Here is an 18,870-nt window from a genome sequence, read left to right on the forward strand (position 1 = left end):
TAAAACCACCGTAAAAAGTCTTTTTTGCCGCTACCACGAAAATAAATCCCTGCAAATTTGAATGCACTTACAGTATTACATGTATGTACAGTATTTGGGAGTGCAAGCAAAATGTCAATGATCCATTCAACTGTTATTGTAACATTGGGCCTTTTTTCAACAAGAAATACAATACTGTTTTTTCTGAATAAACGAATAAACGAATATACTTTGAAAATGCTAAAATCTGGAATCTTTTAAAGATAAAAATAATTTCTCCAAAACATCAATGTCAACAGGGCTCTTACTAGTACATGTACATCATCAACCTTTAAAACTTTTGGCCAACATTTTGGCAACTGTTGAGGGCAAGTTCTTGTTGTTTGTGTCCTTATTTCCAGACGACTTGATAAAGATACTTGTATGAGAATGCAAACCACTTGAAAAAGTTATACTAGACTCGAGTGTATAATTAAGGGTTAATGACCACCAGTTGGTGTCGAATAGCATTCTGACCAATCAGAAGGAGCGATACACACTGGACTGGCCGGAATCTATGTGTTACGGCGTCATAACCAACATGGAACAGGGCCTTCTGATTGGTCCGTGGCACCTGGCTATATATTGGTAATAAATGCTAGCAGATATAGCTGTCGTTCAACAGAGCACCTCTTATCTGTATCATTTATTTCTCACAAAAAAACACTGGGACAAATGAATTCCCATTGGAGCACTTTTTGTTAGTGAAATGGTGAAATTGATATCAAAATGAAAGTAAGAGCTAAACTTGATCAAATGTTAAATTTTCTAAAGGAAACTAAAACGAAAGTTGTCAACAGCTGAGAGAATGAACACTGACAACAGGCTTGAACACAACCATTGATTGACATGTAACCTGCGGGACTTCATAACTCCACCCCGTCCAGAGGGACCTTGAAACAGTCTTTGAAATAATCAGCCAAAAGCTGAAACAGATGCCTTTGTGTCTGGTTACCAAGCAACGAGTGTGCCTTGTCTGTGTACAGCTGGAAGTAAGAAAACCAAACAATCATGAGTAAACAAACCCTTACCGTTCATACACACATCGGACTGTAACACGAATTCACCTTTCTCCGCGGGGTAACCTATATTTGTCATTTTCAAAGACAGGCATTTAGTGATAGCAAGTCGACGGAGGGTGCTTTCAAACTGAAACATTGTGAAAATATCGCAATTTGAAACCACCATCCTTAATATATCTAAAACCCCTTTTATGAACAACGGATATAGGTTAACATTATCCCAAGAATAAAGGTGAATTGGTGCTTTATCATTTATAGGCAAGTTTGAATCTAGTCTTAAAATAAAAACAAACTCAACTTAGATTTTAGACTAAGTTTGCTGTAAATTTGTAGGGAGAAAGTTCACAAACACAGTTAACTGTCCCCTGAGTAATGACATAATGTATAAAAGTCCTTGATTTATGGAAAATTACAAACTTTAAGGAACAAAGAATCTGAGATAAATCATAAATTTGAATTTATCTGGTTCAAGATACTTTGAGTTCCTCCATTTTATGTCCCAAAGATTTGTCTGAAACTTGCCCCATATCAGAGGTGGGGGTGGTGTGTGTGTACATTAATCATAATTTTTATATCATATATAAAAATATGATATTGTGCATTAAGGATACCCTGTTGTGTACCCACTGAACACAGTGACACATGTCAATCACAACATTGAACCACAACCAATCACACACCAGCCACAAGGATCACCATAGTTCTTGTGATGACACTGACAGGAAGGGTACAAAACGATCAGTAACAACATCACATATCTAAAGCTAAGGGCACAACCCGCTGTACGTGCAATTTGTCCAAAGACCTTTTTTCAAAGGCCACGTTCGCCACGTATTTCTGAAAACGTTTAGGCTGTACAGGGCAGGCGCGACGACGATACTAGCACATACAAGGGGCGAATCCGCAGCCCGATGGCACACAAAGTTTTGCCTGCACGTGAAGTTCTACGGCGTGTCTGTGTGATCCCAAATCCGTCGGATTCCCTACGAGTTCGTATAAAGGCGGCACTTACCACTTATGGATCCCAAAAGATTGCCCACATCTTGGCACATAGACAGCAAGTATGGTGGGTTGTGCCCTTAGCTTAACCACAGACCACCCCACCAATCACATTGAAAATAGCACCTTCCAAAAAAATTGTCAAAGTCTAGAACTTGTGCAACCCTACATTTTGCGAAGATTGCTTTCGCAGCAATGATTAACAACTGGATACAATTTGTATATTAATGTTTTAGGAGCACTGAAAAAATCCAAGAAACAACAAATAAAATTGGTGTGGCCCTAAGTTGAAATCACTATCAACTGTTGACTATGACTTGATAAGTTAGGTAACCATTGATAAAATCAGCTAACTCACCTGTACTCTATAGTCTATGTCATTCTCCACTAAGGCTTTGTTCAGAAGGGCTGTGTTCTGGAAGTGGACGTTGTCATCAGCAGTGCCATGGATGACCAGAAAGTTCCCCTCCAGTTTGCTGAATTCCTTGATCCTATGGCCGGAATACGCATTGGCAGCCTGGATAGGGAACAGATGGTGACTTGTGGCTAATGCAAAACTGCAATTGTCTTCTCTTCAGCCTAAAGTGCAGTGACAATTTTGTGGCCATACTGTATCATGATTTTTTGTATGGCTGTTGCAGATGAGACTATGACGGAATAACCATTAAGATTATCTGATTAATCTCGATCCTATGGACTCTAGTCATGGCATAACCGCTAGTCTGCGCCGTAAGTCAGGGGTAGGGTGATGCCTTAATAACGCGATTCCAAGTTAGGGTTCAAGTTGCGGCCGGGCAAACTTAATATCATTCGAAAGGTCTCTCTGCGCGCTATTGGAAGATGAAAACCGCTAATGCCAATGGGATGCTTCCTTGCCGAGATAATCTTGATCCTATGGACTAGTCTTAGCCGTAGGTCAATGACACACCCAATGTAGCTTTAAAAATGTAGCTCAGTAAGTAGGAAATATAAGTTTGTACTAATTTTTCAGACACTTGGTTGGTTAACAGCTATATCAGGAGTCTATAGTATGTGTCAGTAATGCATTAGGCACTGGATCCCATTCATTAAAAACATACTAGACAGTAAATGATTTACTAAATTTCATGAATCACAGCTGAAAATTAGTATCTTTTAGGCAAGTACCGTTAAGTAAAGTTTATATATCTTTTTATATTGCATGGGCTTCAAATTGCACTGGCTTCAACAGAATAATTTTCATGCACTTCATGTACTAAGGTGCAGGGATATGAAAAACTTGAATATTAGATTCAGATATTAGAATTGTTATTGTTACAATTTTTTGTTCACGGACACTTTACTCAACATTCGGCACAATTTCATTGAAATTTGTGCTTTTTTTTCAATAAATATGACATATTTTAAAACATAACAATTTGTGTATTTTGCATCACCCTCAGTCCCTGTCTTATCGCAGGATGGATTGCACTCTGACCTTTAGGTGATCCTACAGTAGCTACAGTGGGGCAGTCACCTTGGTGATATGGAATACACAAGTTGTTGTTTTTACTTTGCTTGATTTTCATTCTAGATATGAAGCATACATTGAATAATGTAATAACTGTGCTGAGAACAAACTCACATCATAAGCCCTGGAGTTTTTGGGGTGATGTGGGTCTCCCATGTACCGTTCAGCGTACACCGAGTCGTAAAGCCTCCAGTCCACGACAGGCGCTACAGCTGCCGCACACTTGAACACACCATCGCCCTCTCCAGCCACCATTGTTGTCACATAGCCACCATATGACTGCAAGAAAAAAAATCATAGTTATACTTACAAGTGTACTAAAATGTAAGAACAACTAAATCCAGGCAAAGAGTAATTCAAGTATATGGCCAGTGCCTACTGCCTAAGTGCCTAGGCCAGGGACTGGCCCCTTGCTCCTCTCCGTTAGAAGTCTCCAGGTTGCACGGTCCTATGCACTTGTCTCTGCGAACTTGATACTCTGTCCAATATCCTTTGCAATATGATCCCTCCAGTGCTTCGGGGGTCTACCCCATGGCCTTGGTTTTTAGAAATCTTGATAGTAAGCTTTGTGGACTAATGTGTTTGGTGGTCTTCTTACTACATGTCCGAAACACGTTAGTCTTCTAAGCCTGATCATGATGGCATCGACAATGGAGTGTTCTATTCCAAGTCTATTCCTTTGCGTTTTTGCAATAAATTATAAGATATATCTCATGCCACTGTAAAGCTTTAAGTTGATCACAATATCCTAAATCATGTATAATTTAGAAGCATATAGAAATTCTTTATAATACATGCTTTACAATTATGATGCCTTCGTGTAATAAGCATCATGGCTAATTTCTTTAGTCGGCTGTCTGCAAAGGTTCAGTAATTTTCCCTGCAATGATAAACACTGTTTGGGCAAGAAAATTTCAGAACTTTGTTTTTACAATGCACGTCATTTCTTGTTTCAAAAACATGTACATATGAGGCATTATTGTAAGAGGAAATAGGAGTTTTTCTACTACACAACCAGTTTTGCTAATGCTGACGTTTCGATGTCTGTCAGACATCTTCCTCAGAGCTTCTAACTGGAGTTTGGCTTCCCCCTGCTATATGTAGCCGATGTAGGTGGCGCTTTTGCAGCAAAAATCCTATCCAAAATGTGGCTGAGTTTGTACCCCCCCTTCGTCCCTGTTCCTCACTGTGGTGGACTTCCTTATCCAGACTGCTTCTTTAATCCAACGGATTCGTCTGTTGTCTTCTCTATATAACCTTGGCCCCCTCACAGTCAAAAACACAGTTCTTCCTAGTAACGTGGTCCCCTTGGGCGTGGATTTCTTGTCTAAGTAGACTTCTCTCTCTGCCTGTCTTTTCTGGGATCTAGACTAAGTGTATTTTGTAGTGTTCAAGTTGTCAGTCTCTTTCTTGTGTTCCTCAAGTCTGGTCCCAAAGGTCCTTCCCGTTTTCCCTATGTACACTTCATTGAAGCTCTTGCAGGGAATCTGGTAATTAAACACAGTCACATTTGGGATAGTGTTCTCGCCGCAAAAGAGATACCTACAATGGCTACATAAAGCGGTGAGAATCAGTTAGAAGCTCTGAGGAAGATGTCTGACAGACATCGAAACGTCAGTAGGTGAGAAAAACTGGTTGTGTAAAAGAAAACTCCTATGTCCTATGATCTAGTACCAACCTGATGAAATTATTTTTGGAAATTATTGTATACTTTTAAGAGGTTCTTAAATAATGTATGATACGTCTTTATATATCAACAGTACTTACCCATCCCCAGATCCCGATTCTTGTTTCATCAATATAATCTATCTTTGCAAGTTCCCTGAAAGAGGGCGAAAAAAATTATATCAGGCATGGTATCGAAATTCTTTTAATTATAATGTCTGTTCATAATCATTTGCATGAACTGTCTGTGCCATCATTCAATGTCATTATCTTTGTATACAAGTCATGTACAATTAATAATTTTATCTTTCAAACTGAAAAATCCAAAGAAATTTTGCAGTCTAAAATGTAGAATACTGTCTCACTACTTCTACCGTACAACTACTACTTGGCAGCAATATGACCTCTTAATTGTTAAATTGCACAATATTAGGAATCATCCATAAATGTTTGTAGATATAGTAATGAGCTCTTTTCAATGTGGCAGGGTACTTTGTATTGTTACAGTATATGTTATGATGACAGGTGAAAAATATGCCTTCTTTCTCTGGAAACTTCAGCAAATTATTGGCATTAAAAAGATTTGGCTAAAGTTTGTTGACATATTGTGATGGCACTTTATTAGCTGTAGCACCAATCTGGAAACAGTTCAATAATCAACCTAACCTAAAACCTGCATAACTACTTATACTCATCACATTCGTCCGAAATCGATCGGACGGCGATTCTGCGGTAATTGACCGAGCCTGGCTTATAATAATAACTTTATTGCACAACAATTGTACAAGGTACAAAGCATGGCTTATATGTGACAGGGACGTTACAGTTTTCAGGTGAAAAATACGCCCAACCCTCATCAACCTAAAATATGGCTGATCTTCCATCGATACACCCGAAGATCATGGATAATGTGACAGGGGTATAAGCTACATCATGTATTTGTACAATGAAAGTAAGAAGTAGTACTTACTTGGCTACAAAGATTTGATCTCTGACCTCCACTGTTCCAAACTTCTCGTGCAGTTCATACAGAACCTTGTCGCCTTGGTAACCAGAGCCACGCCCATCAAAGCTGACCACAATAACTCCCTCCGTGCTGGCGAGATAGGTGGCCCAGTTGGCTCTGTAAGTCTCCTGGACTTTTTGAGTGCCGGGGCCTCCATACCTAAGATGTAATGTTGTAATACTATGTTATATCAATTGGAACAATATTTTTCCTGTTGCTCTCTCATTAATTGCAAATATCTTTAAGGGATTGGCGAATGCCAAGCCACTGAGCCCTGCAAAATTACCCTGAAAAGATTTTCAGGAGAAAAAATATGCCCTTCTTCTGAGTTCCTGTATTTGTGATATTATGGAGATCAACAGATTGGTTCAAAGTTTGTTATTTAATATTAACAGAGTTTTGCTAGATCTATATTACCGGGGTGCCTCCATATCCTCACTGCTTTGAAAACATTAAGCAGGGTTGTAGCCAGCCTGAAATCACTTTCTGTCCCCTCGATTTTGAATACTATCAAGCACCCAAGGCACAAGAGGTTGCAGCGTTCCTAGGGGGGTTCAGACATGTTACCAGGAAAATTTTGAAATCTAGACCCTCTGAAACCCTATTTCCTACATTTTGAGGTGTATATTTTACTGGTAGACTAAGCTGCTCAATGGCATCTGTTTTGGTGAAAATACACAAGGGAGACAGTTTTATTATATCTTTACATAATTTTTTTATCAACTTTTGTCCATCACAGAGGACGGAATGGGCAAAATTCCGTCCTGCCTGGAAGTAATCGGATGGCACCCTGGCCAGGCTTTACACTACATATAGAGTGATAAAACACTGTCTTACACGTCTAACAGAACTGGATACTTGGAGTCTTCACTAAAGTCAGGAGGAAGGATCATCTCCGCCCAGTAGGCTGAAAAAAGATGGACAAAATTGTTTACAGCTCAAATACATCAATTAGCTTCAAACAACAGTTCAAGCGTGATACATACACATACCACATAGGTGGAATTTGTTGTTTGGTATGATTATGATTAAGCTTTGCCTTTAAAACTGATGTGTTATGATAAAAGCTAATTACGTCAACTGAACTATTCAAATTAAAATCAAGTACATGTATTCTCAAAGTGATTAATTTTTGGTGTGAAAAAGGGAAGAGCATGAAACCAATGTATAGTTATGAATATCAAATACACTCGATTAAACACCGTAAATTTATTTTGGATGGTATAAACGTCTTCACAAAAGTTTTGGATAACAGCACAGAAACTTATAACGAGATCTGTATTTGCATAATATCATCCTAAATGGACATTTGAAAGTTATGACAAAATGATCTTAAATTCACGGAATACTTCAGGGAGAAAACTTGTAGAGGTGACCTGTTTTGTCTTGCACTCCAATTGATATGGAAATTTCAATAAAATTGATGGATAGTGAGTGAGTGAATGAAATAAACATTCAAATGAAATGTGCTCCAAAAATCTGAGTTCAGCATCTAATTTCTTGGTGAGCACCCATACTTATTGATCAACCCTCATCTCCACTTCAGAGCAATGTTGACACTCTAAAACGGTAAAAAGACAATCATACTGAATGTTACATAATGTACAAAATAATTTTAAACAATGTTACTTACTGTTCCCATCAATGGTGTAATCCCGATATCTATATGTTGGCCACTGGGTGGCAGAGACCCGCTTCCTCAAAACACCATTACTCTCTAGTGTAACAACTGAGGAAGCAAGACAAGACAACTTTTAAACCAGCAAATCATGCTAATATTTGAAGAAAAAGTGCACAATTTTTTTGTTACATTTGTTACATGTACAAAACGACCAGGTCTATGATGTAGCATGTAACTGTTGACCATAATTCCATCATGTTTATGTCTGTTTGTCAAGTGGCTAACTGTCACAATTCTCAGGACAACTATGGTTCACCTTGCACTTCAGCATACTGTAAATGTATTTAAGTTCGCGGGGATTTAATATCGCGGTAGCGTGAAATAGGACTTTTCGCGGTGGTTTTAAGTTCGCGGTAGTACCATGCAAGTTGTAGTCTCTTACTGCTATGAAAAATATTCGCGGTGGTTTTAAGTTCACTGTGAAGCGGCCACCGCAAAAACCGCGAACATTACACCACTGCAAAAGTTTCTGCATTTACAGTAGGTGTTGCTGCTTACAGAATAGTGCAGTCCCCAAAACACATGATATCATATAGTATATTACATACTGTCTATTAGATTTTTAATGTCACATTTACAATGCTGTGTCCCAAACATAAAGGTGTGCAGTACATGTAACGCTAGTTAACCTTTATCTGCAGGGTAACCTATATCCGTTATATTTAGAAACGAGATAATAGGAATATCTAGTCGACGGACGTTGGTTTCAAATTGCAATATTTTCATAGTATTCCAGTCGAAAACACTCGTATGTCGACTTGATATCCCTAATTACTCCAATTTTGTATACAACGGATAAAGGTAAACTCGCAGATAAAGGTGAACTAGCGTTATATACAAACGTTTTGGCAAGAAGCTAGCATGATGATACCAGTGCAACAAGTATCATCTACATTTTGTACTTGTCGCATGACAAGAGTCCAAAACAGCTGACACCTATGGTCTGTACTTTGTGAACCAATCAGAAATGCCCTGAGGAAGGCGACTTGGTTGTGTAGACAAAGAAACGTGTTATATAAAGAGCTATATTTGTTTCTTGGTTGAGAGAGAGTGTTCACAATTGAGACATATCAAAACAGCTAAATATTGTCTTGGTGCACATGCTGTTGGTATTTTTTTACCACCTGCATGTGTGGCCAACAACGTGATGTTGTTTTTTTGCTAACTCTCCTGTTCTGAAAAGGGACCATAAACTTTAATCCTTGTCATCTTCTACTGCAAGTTCTAGTTCTCTAGATTGTTGCATGGTTATATAAAATGTCTTAAACACTTTGTTTTTGTAAGTGTGCATATCTTGGAGATTCTTCATTTAGATGATGTGCCCAATATCTTAAATGGTGGAATTATGTTAGTCAGCAGTTATGTGGTAATTACTATACATTTTTGTATTTCTCATATTCAGCTTCCAAAATTGACAATGTTGCTCCGAATTTCTGCACACAAAGAAAAGTGTATACCAACAAGCTTTTAACCAGTCCTCTGAGCCTTCTCAAGTAAAAATGACCAGAAGTCTATGTTCTATGTCAGGTATCCTGAGTGGAAGTTTGATATCAGCAATGGGTCACAGGTACCTGGAAGTCTGTCCCTGTCTTTGTTGAGGGTTGATAAAGGTCATTTTAACTTGAGATGGGTCAGAGGACTGATCAAAAGTCTGCTGGTAAAGGTGTTCTTTGTGTACAGAAAATTTCAAAATTCACGGAAAAGTTTGCATACAAAAAAGTTTAAAATATTCACAGTGCCTAACTATAATTTTTGTCCTGCATATTTTATGTATGTTAAGAAAGAAACACAGTCACCTTTCCTGCCTGGAGTTGAGAATAGATTGAAGACAGCACGAGCACAGTATTAGACAGAAGTATAGCATGAGTAAAGCATTAGAATAGCATCAGAGATGGAAGGACGCGATTGCAAAAAGGGGAGGGGCAGAAACACCTCATAGCACAGGGGTCATACGCACCAACATACTTAGTGAAATGTAAGCAATGAGTCGATCCAAAGCAATAGCACTACTGACAGTGCGCATTTACACCCTATCTCTGGTTCTGTCTAGTCTGTGAATAGGCAGGAAAATCATTTCTCTTCAAAGTTCAAGATGGAGGGAAGAAGTCAGTGCATTTCATCAGAATTGAGTATTTTGACAATTATAAATTTAATACATTCCTCTGACAGGGAAACATGAGTAGGTACATACCAATCTCATCCGTAGTGCTGTGCAGAGTTACTCTCGGAACAGCTGGACCTGAAGGCAAAAAAAAATGAAAATGAGCTTCACTTGAACTTCATCTGTGTTGGTAAAAAGTCATCCTGAATCAGAGTTAAACTGTAAGTTAGAACACAAAGAATTTGTCTTAACCACGTTTTATACAGTGGTGTTCTAGAAAACAGATGCAGTGGCATCCATTCAATACAATGACAATGGACACCACAGTTTGTCAGGACTGTACAAATGCCTCAGGCCAATGGAAAAAAAAAGTTGTGTTTGCTGTTTCCCTACCTAGCCTAGAAAAACCTGCCAACCCTAGACTTTTTTGGAGTGGGCAGTGGAGTCACATATTTTCCAGTTTTAATTTTTATCCAGCCTGCTTCCTATTGAAGTGAAAACACTACTTGTCCTAATGAAGGATAAATGTATCTATTATGCACAAAATTAAAGTTTGACATTGAAAGACAAGTGTCCTTATGTAATTCAGATTACATTGTTTAACTGTATTGTAATATGTATCACTAGAGTTTTGGCCCGCCTAAGAAAAAAGATCCCTACCTAATGACCCTTAGTTTTAAGGACTGAAACAGGAAACACAACAATTTTCTTGGTAGGCCTTATGAAACCAAAGCCTGGTTGTCTTACCCAAGCAGTGCAAGGTGTACCACTTCTGATTCTTGCTGAAGGTGGCGTCGTAGAAGGTGCAGTTTGGATAGAGCCCACAGCTGAGACACGTCCTGTCCTGGGCACTGCCCATGCTCACACTGTACAGGTGTCTGCTGCGGGCACGCACCTCTGTACTCAGGAAGTAACTACACAACACAGCACAACACAACAATCTTCAGTTCCTTAACATGTTGATGAAGATTAGACATCCAGGTAATAAGATATGCTAAAAAGCAGTTACTCAAGCAACTGGATATGATTTTGGAAACGGTCAGACGTTTCAGATAGCATACACTAACTTTCTTCAGTGACACAGAAGTGATCTAGAAGAAACTGGTCTTTTATACTCCACCTAAGAATAAAGACAATTTTAGCTGTCCAATAGGAAACATGTAAGACAAATTCGGGCTGAAGACAATTTGGATTCCAATGGAAAACAAAGATTAGGCAAAGTCCAGCTGAGGACAATTTTGGATTTCAATGGGAATCAAGGCTAAGACACAGTTTATTAGCTCCTGTTGTTTTACAGGATATAAACGTTATGTTTAGGAGGGGGCTTGGGTGGGCGAATGCTATGTCCCAAGTGTCGGAAAGTTTGATACATAGTCCCCCTTTCCTGTTAGGGTAGGATTGTATATTCTCAAGTATCCGGTTGGAGTAACTGCTTTTTGGCAAATCTTCAGTTCCTTAACTTTAAAACTTTATTTGTGTTGGTAAAAGTCTGAATCCGAGAACTGTAACTTCTATATTGTAACTATTTCCATATTCTAACACAACAGAAATTGGACTAACCCAAATTTTGAACTGATCAACTCCAGTCTCAAGGAATTAGCAATCAGCTGGTTTTGTGACGTCACGTTATGCAGAAAGTGACTTGGTGAGCAGAGGAGCATATGTTGCAGATGTCGTGTCGTGTGCGCTCTAAATATTCTCTCACAAGAGACGGTGGGCGTCATACACATTCTTCAACTTATGATCCACTGCTCACAAAGGTGTTCTACATGCATAACACGACGTCACAGTAGCAGCTAATTCCTTGACAAAGACTAGTGCTGGTCAGTCCAATTTTTTACCAGTGCGTAGCACCGGCTTAGAGTCGAGAGAAGCGGTTAGTTCAACCATGGATGCATGGATCGGTCAATTTAAGCAAACTCTTCTTATAGCCCTTCTATACACAGGATTACGCAATCAGCTAGCGTGGCCTAGCGGTCTACGCTCTGGGTGGATATAGCAATTTGCTTTTGCAGCTGTGGATCGTGGATTCAAACCCACTTGTAACAATATTTTTTCTTTGTTAGACAAATCTCAAGTAATGTTTTTTTAATAGAAGACAGACCAATTCAGTGATTTGATGTTTAAAAACTATTTTTTCATGTGATTTTGTTTAACATCCAGGCTTTTTCCAAAATACGCACCGACCAGCTTTTTTCAGAAGCTTTCTTGTTTATCTTCTTATGACAAATGATTCTAAGATGATAATCTGTTCTTGAAAAGCTTACACTGTGTTGGTCATCTGATCGAAGGCCAGGATTTTGGTGACTTCCCATGGACCACTTGTCAGGAACTCCTGGACTTTGTTGACTCCTCCTGCTTCAGACTGTACAAAAGGGTATCCATTCCACTTTATACAGGAAGGAAAGACCTTCCATTAGAACACAGACAGCACAATCACAGTCACAGTTTCAGCACTACGGACAGACACTGCTAGTGTAAGCATTTGGAAGGAAAGACAACCATTGAGTTTCTATTAGAACACAGAGAGCACAATCACAGTCACAGTTTCAGCACTATGGACAGACACTGCTAGTGTAAGCATTTGGAAGGAAAGACAACCATTGAGTTTCCATTAGAACACAGACAGTACAATCACAGTCACAGTTTCAGCACTATGGACAGACACTGCTAGTGTAAGCATTTGGAAGGAATTCACTGGGACATGCTTGCTGCCAATCGCCAACTGGTTGTGAACAGGCACAAATTGGCTAAAATTTGTCATCACTGCGCGTCATAGTTGACAATAAGTTCTTTTTTAAATTTGGTAAAAGTTGTTAAGATGGCACAAATGGTTGCTTAGTAGATGTGAGCTAGATGCCATCCCAGCAAATCCCTTTTAAAATTTGTTGACTCTTTTTGTTTTTATCTTCCATAGTTGATACTGTGACTTCCAATAAAGATATCTTGCATCTAATTCTTATAAAAACTGACAATGTGACATTCTGGGTGCCGCCATGTTGTTTGTAGCAGTCATGTAACTTACCTGTGTGTCACATGTTAGTGTGACCACAAGGACAAAATGGCAAAAAATTCGCAAGTATGTCGCAAAAATTTGTCACAAACATGTTCAGCCGCCCAGTAAAGTAACACGTATTATTCAATGATTCTCTTGTCTGAACTGAAAATATGCAGTCCAAGTTATTACAATGTAGTTTGTAATACAGTGCAGGTGCTAATGTTAATATTGGTTTCAAATTTGTGGTTTTAGTACATTTTCAATTTCCTTAATGTGTGATTTTGGCAAATTTCTATCCTTGTATTAGTGTAATAAGTAATTTTTCCCAATAAATCAGTAACGGTTACTGTTGCAAATTGCGTAAAGCTAAGGGCACAACCCGCCGTATGTGCAAATACGTGCTGTCTACGTGCCAAAACGTGGGCAATCTTTTGGGATCCGTAAGTGGTAAGTACCGCCTCCGTACGAACTCGTAGAGAATCCGACGGAGCACGCAGACACGCCGTAGAACTTCACGTGCAGGCAAAACTTTGTGTGCCATCGGGCTGCGGATTCGCCACCGTACGTGCCAGTACGGGCGACGCGCCTGCCCTGTACAGCCTGAATGTTTTCAGAAATACGTGGTGGACGTGGCCTCCCAAAAAAACGTACGGACGAATTGCACGTACGGTGGGTTGTGCCATTTGCTTAAAGCATCTCAATTCAGACCAACTACTTGTTGTATTAGGAATATTCAGACAAAGATTACGTGTAGTACTACTTACATCAGCTCTGATGACAGCGATGTGAGGAAACTTGCCCCTGTTCCCCTGACTGTACGGCAGCTGGATGAAGTACTTACTACCATCAGCAGCAAACATGGGCTTAATGTGCTGGGGGAAGAGTACATTAAACACTTAATCATGAAAATAGGACATCCAAGTACGACATCATATACACTGGTGTTCTATCCTGGGTACCATCCAGATAGTAGATCGCTCCTGTGTTCACTTCTGCTATCCGTCTGGAGACCTGCACTAGTCATTCAAACCGTTTGGTGGCGATGCTGAGTTAATGAGCGAGTTAAGGAAAAGGTTCTAGAGCACTTGTTTGATGACAACAGACCCTCCCGCAAGCAAATGGAGGGCTTGTCCGGTGTTGGAACACCAGTTCTGTTCAAACGATCGCTTGAACCTATTCCATTATTCGCTCATGTGTAGGGACCAATCAGCGCCTGCGTTCAAAATTGGGTACATTCCAGATGTTAACGTGGTCCAGGATCCCAGATGGAACAGCAGGGAAGCGATATACTGTAATTCCTGATTTTTTCAATGTTCTGTTTTGTACAGTTTTCACAGTGACGACTGTAACATGAACTTATCATGACTGATAACAAGTTAAATTTTCTCATACCGTGAAAGTTTGGTACCGAGAAGACAAAGTGAATTACAGCACTGCTCGAAAACGCAGATTTCCGCTGTGCAAACCCGTGTACACATGCAAGTAAATCCAGAGTTTCCACGGGTTTCAACGGGTGCCCACTGTGCGAACGTGACGTGTCCCTATATGGGGCACCTGTGCAAATCCGAGTAAACGGACCACTCGCGTGTGCATAACGTGCCCTCTATGAGGAAACCTGTGTGCGCGAACCGTGCAATCTTAGTACACGTGTGCGTACGTGTGGAAACTAGCGACGTTTGCTTTTGTGTGAGAATGACGGATGCATAAATTAGCGGTTAATTATCACCTAATTATCTCCCCGGGCCTCGACTGCGCCACAATTACCCTTTGTTATTGATAGCAGCGTCATTTTCACTGCCCCGGCCCTTCCCAGCCCAAAAATTACCCTCCCAGCTTCCCCCTTCCCCTGCATATAGATTATAGTGTGTTTGTTTTATTCTTTCTAGGTGTGAATTAACTTTCGTTGTTTTTGCAGTTTTAAGTATTATTTGAGAGTTGACTGCTCCTGATGCGTTCCTCCATATGTACTGGCTGTCGACCCTTTGGCTCCCATAGGTTTGTAGGTCCGACACCAGTACTTTTGGGTTTTATTCGCAGTCTCAACATTTTGAGTTCACTCTACTGTGCTGGTTGATGACATAAAACTCCCGTAGGTCTCAGGATTTCAGCATTCCTGCTCTCATCCGTACACCTCCAGCTGGCCTTTTACACAAAAAGTTGCTAGTCCAGAGCCTATACATTTACACAGCCGCAGCAGATTTTCTAAGCGTGAACATGCAAGTTCGTAACGGTGGTATCCAATCCATCGTGAGACGTGTACTGGGCCTCCACGGAGACGAAGGAGCTCCAAATCACCTAATCGGCAGCTACGACGAAGAGCTAACAGGGTGCGTCAGCCGACCCGGCCCGGGCGGCGAGAAACATCGCACCGACAAAGGGCCAACCCGACCCTCGGTGGTCGGGAGGCTAGATGTTGCTCTATAAAGCAGAATTTGGTCCCACGGCGTCGGCAGTAAAATTCAATTCCATGGCGAGATAGTGTCCAGTCTTGACGTAGAATCATTTGCAAGCTTTCACAAAGTTCACCGCGCTGTCAGCGTGCGATCAAATACTTAGCTATCGGGGTCGGAGCAGCGTGAAACCACTCTGAATGAAATGAGTCAAGATCTGAAATGACAACTGTGAGGTTTGAAAATGGAGACACGTGTGCTGATTGGTCCTCATTCCCAAACACCTATCTCGTGTGTGAAATGCGATTGGCTACATCGGATGGGTATTTTGAATACAGACACAATAAGTCGTTGTATATACTATTTGTGTGTATACGGCAAACTCCTTCCAAAGCAAATTTCCTCACCCGGCAAACCTTAGTCATAGGAGGCTATAGGACACGCGCGTCGGAATACCGTGTTTTCAAGCTTAGACAAAACACTGACATGTGTATTGGGGGAGGGGAGCTTGTGGCAGTCCATAGCCAGTAGTTAACTTTCGTGCTTTTTAACTTGCTTGTTTACCTCTAACGGACCGTATTTCCCATTAGTAACAGAAATTTGATTAGCTCATGCAACTTAGAGCTTCTGTACAATTGCTATGAAATATCTGAGAAATGTTACTAGCACACGTATTCGCGATCGGCTCAATATTCGACAAAACTCAAGCCAGGCAGACAATCTCCCTATCGATATCAAACAAAAACTACACTGTTTGTAAAAGTGAAATATGCGAAGATTGGAGTTCTCCATAACATTATTAGCTTTGTAATTAATATTTTGAATCGATTTTTTCTTGTTTACGACAAACAAGGAGTCAATATAATGCAAATCCAACATGGCGCCGGAATAATGCGGCGTTATTATAAACAAAGCCGCGCCGACCGACCAAAGAACAACACTTCCAATCTATGTATTGATAGGCGTCGAGTTTAAAGCCTCCTTCCAAGTTGGCTGGGGAACATATACATTGCCATTGATCATTTGTTAAAGCTTTGTCCGTTCTATTCATGCTGTTTCTTCGAATACACGAATCACATACATTTGAGATCAGTAGTCTTTGTCCCGCGTTCCCGCTTGACTGACAAATTACTGCAAACTATAAATCACTGTATTTGTTAGCCCAAAACAAATAAAACAAGTTCTTTCTGTGATTATTTGCGACCTCTATGTTTGTCTTGTACATATTCTACGAATTAATACGTAGAAAGAAAAACAGCTCTTCTTAGCTTTGAGCTTTTACGTAGATGACAACTAACTCAATACACATATACATTTAATGTCGCATAGAAAACATTTCATATGAAGTAAAAGACATTGGGCACACTCCGTTGAAATCTAATTTTTTTGCTTCTATAGTGTAACTCTTACATGCAATCTGTATATCTAGGTAACGTAGTTGGTTGAGTTTCGTATATACGGCACGATTTTGGTCACTATAGGGGGATTGCAATGCGTTGCAAATCTTATTTGGCGTACTGTTGGCGTCGGTTTCATTATTGACTTTCCCGCAAGTACAGACCGAAATGTGGCAAGAGTTTAAGGGATTTTTAATTGACAATTCACCAAACTGAATTATCAGACACTTCTCAGCTCTCCATTGTTAACGATAATTGTGAAACACGGGAAGTGTACAACAATGGGGCGCGTGGACTCTTCGCGTGCCCTATCGTGCGCACAGGTTTTCATTGTAGGGGCACGCGGGAACAGGCAGTCCGTGGAAACCCATGCCCACGGTGAGAACACGTCAGGTTCCACCATCGTGCACAATGTTGGGAACTCGTGGAAATCTGCTTTTTCATGCAGTGCAGTATATAATATTATATTGTGCATATAGATTGTACCCAGGCTACTTGTGTTCAGGATTGGATGATATTTTTGGCCATTACATAAGCCTCTATTTGTATCACTCCGGCTTCCATTGTATAATTTAAATGCACATTGTGTACCAAGTGTGACACAGTCGAAAATTTGAATACCAGATTTTGAATTGGAGCTGTTTCAACCAACATAAGCTATTTTTTTCACATATACCAGTAACATACAATACTATCATTATACTTACAGGTCTTAGCCAGGCAGTGCTAGTTTGTCTGTAGTTCTGCAGAAAAAAAAGAGAATTTTTTATTTCTCTCCATAAAAGGTATTATAACACTACAGAGAGATATTACACTGACTTTACGATGGCCCCTGTCAGTAATCTATTTTTGGAATTAAGACATGATGCACATTTCCAAATGTCTACAAGATAAGCCAACTTGAAAAGACCTTTTCATATAGGTAACTTAACACCTGATCAGCTCCTGACATCACAAAATTCAGTCAGCCCACTGTCAGCACGGTACAATTTTCAAACGGCAAGAGAGCCCTAAACTATTACGGAATATGTAAAACAAGCAAGAACTTGAATTTAGGGTACCTTTGTATACTGTAAATGCAAAATTGTTCGTGGTAGTTTTATGTTTGAGGTTTTTACGGTGGCCACTTCACCGCAAACTTAAGATCACAGCGGACATTTATCCATAATATTATGTGGCTACAGTCTGTGGCACTACTGCAAACTTAAACCCACTGCAAAAACTCCATTTTCATGCAACCGCAAAATTAAATTCCAGTGACTAAAATGCAGTAAGTCTTACAGTAGTAGGCTTTTCATCTTTAGGTTTAGCTCTCCTTTGATAACGATGAAAAACAAAATGGTTGTACAAGCTGACCTCTGAACAGCTCCCGGTCACAGCGTTACATATACAGATGATGGACAGGTTCTGTCTGCGGTTGAGCCAGGTGACTGCCACCTTGTTGTCTGTAGCCCACACAACTGAGGAGAAGTAGTAGTCTCTTCTGAAATGTGCACATTCAAACAACATTAGAATACCATTATATAGCCAGGGTGCTGACCAATCAGAAGACCCCATTTCATGTTGGCTATGATGCCATAACACATGGAAATCATTGACAGCCATGCATTAGATAGTTTCATATTAACACACACGTGTGTTAATGACTTTTGAAAACTTGAACCAATCAGAAGGACAGATACACAGGACTCTGACCAATCAGAATACATGAATCAGAATAGCCGCCAGCAAGGAGGAAAAATCAGACCACGGAGGGAGGAATGATCATGAATACAGTACAGTGATTTTGATCATATCCAGTTTTAATACCAGCAAGGTATAATGCATAATGTGTCTTTGGAGAAAAGACTATTATGTTTGATTGCTGATTTACTGCACTATAATATTGTTGTGGTTGTTATTGTGTTTTTTGTTGTTGTTGTGTTTGTTGTTGTTGTTGTAATTGTATGACTTACTGAGCCTTGATGTCCGCGGGAGGCTCCAGGTTGAGGACCCTGCTGGGGTTGTTTGTGTTGATAACAGAAATCTTGACTGTGGGGTTGGTAGAACCGGGCTGAGGGAGGGGGGCACGGAGTCAATTAGGACAACATTCATGTAGCAACAC

General features: G+C 40.0%; 1 protein-coding gene across 16 annotated transcripts in view; it reads right to left on the reverse strand.

Moving 5' to 3' along the window:
- Positions 1-18,870, reverse strand: part of LOC118405913 (dipeptidyl aminopeptidase-like protein 6) — a 239,590-nt gene that overhangs the window by 5,123 nt on the left and 215,597 nt on the right. For 13 of the 16 annotated variants that reach the window (XM_035805754.1, XM_035805758.1, XM_035805755.1 and 10 more), the window contains 14 exons: positions 18,722-18,819; positions 18,123-18,249; positions 17,474-17,509; positions 13,744-13,851; positions 12,249-12,370; positions 10,729-10,895; positions 10,072-10,119; positions 9,677-9,685; positions 7,833-7,928; positions 7,037-7,106; positions 6,164-6,358; positions 5,296-5,350; positions 3,643-3,807; positions 2,398-2,556 (listed from right to left, as the gene is read on the reverse strand). In XM_035805754.1, coding sequence (XP_035661647.1) covers positions 2,398-2,556; positions 3,643-3,807; positions 5,296-5,350; positions 6,164-6,358; positions 7,037-7,106; positions 7,833-7,928; positions 9,677-9,685; positions 10,072-10,119; positions 10,729-10,895; positions 12,249-12,370; positions 13,744-13,851; positions 17,474-17,509; positions 18,123-18,249; positions 18,722-18,819 — 1,455 coding nt within the window. Of the gene's footprint in view, positions 1-874; positions 1,005-2,397; positions 2,557-3,642; positions 3,808-5,295; positions 5,351-6,163; positions 6,359-7,036; positions 7,107-7,832; positions 7,929-9,676; positions 9,686-10,071; positions 10,120-10,728; positions 10,896-12,248; positions 12,371-13,743; positions 13,852-17,473; positions 17,510-18,122; positions 18,250-18,721; positions 18,820-18,870 lie in introns of all 16 variants that reach the window. The other 3 variants (XM_035805751.1, XM_035805753.1, XM_035805752.1) reach the window with 3 other exon arrangements.

This window comes from Branchiostoma floridae, chromosome 18 (genome assembly GCF_000003815.2).
Source record: "Branchiostoma floridae strain S238N-H82 chromosome 18, Bfl_VNyyK, whole genome shotgun sequence".
Lineage (NCBI taxonomy): Eukaryota > Metazoa > Chordata > Leptocardii > Amphioxiformes > Branchiostomatidae > Branchiostoma > Branchiostoma floridae.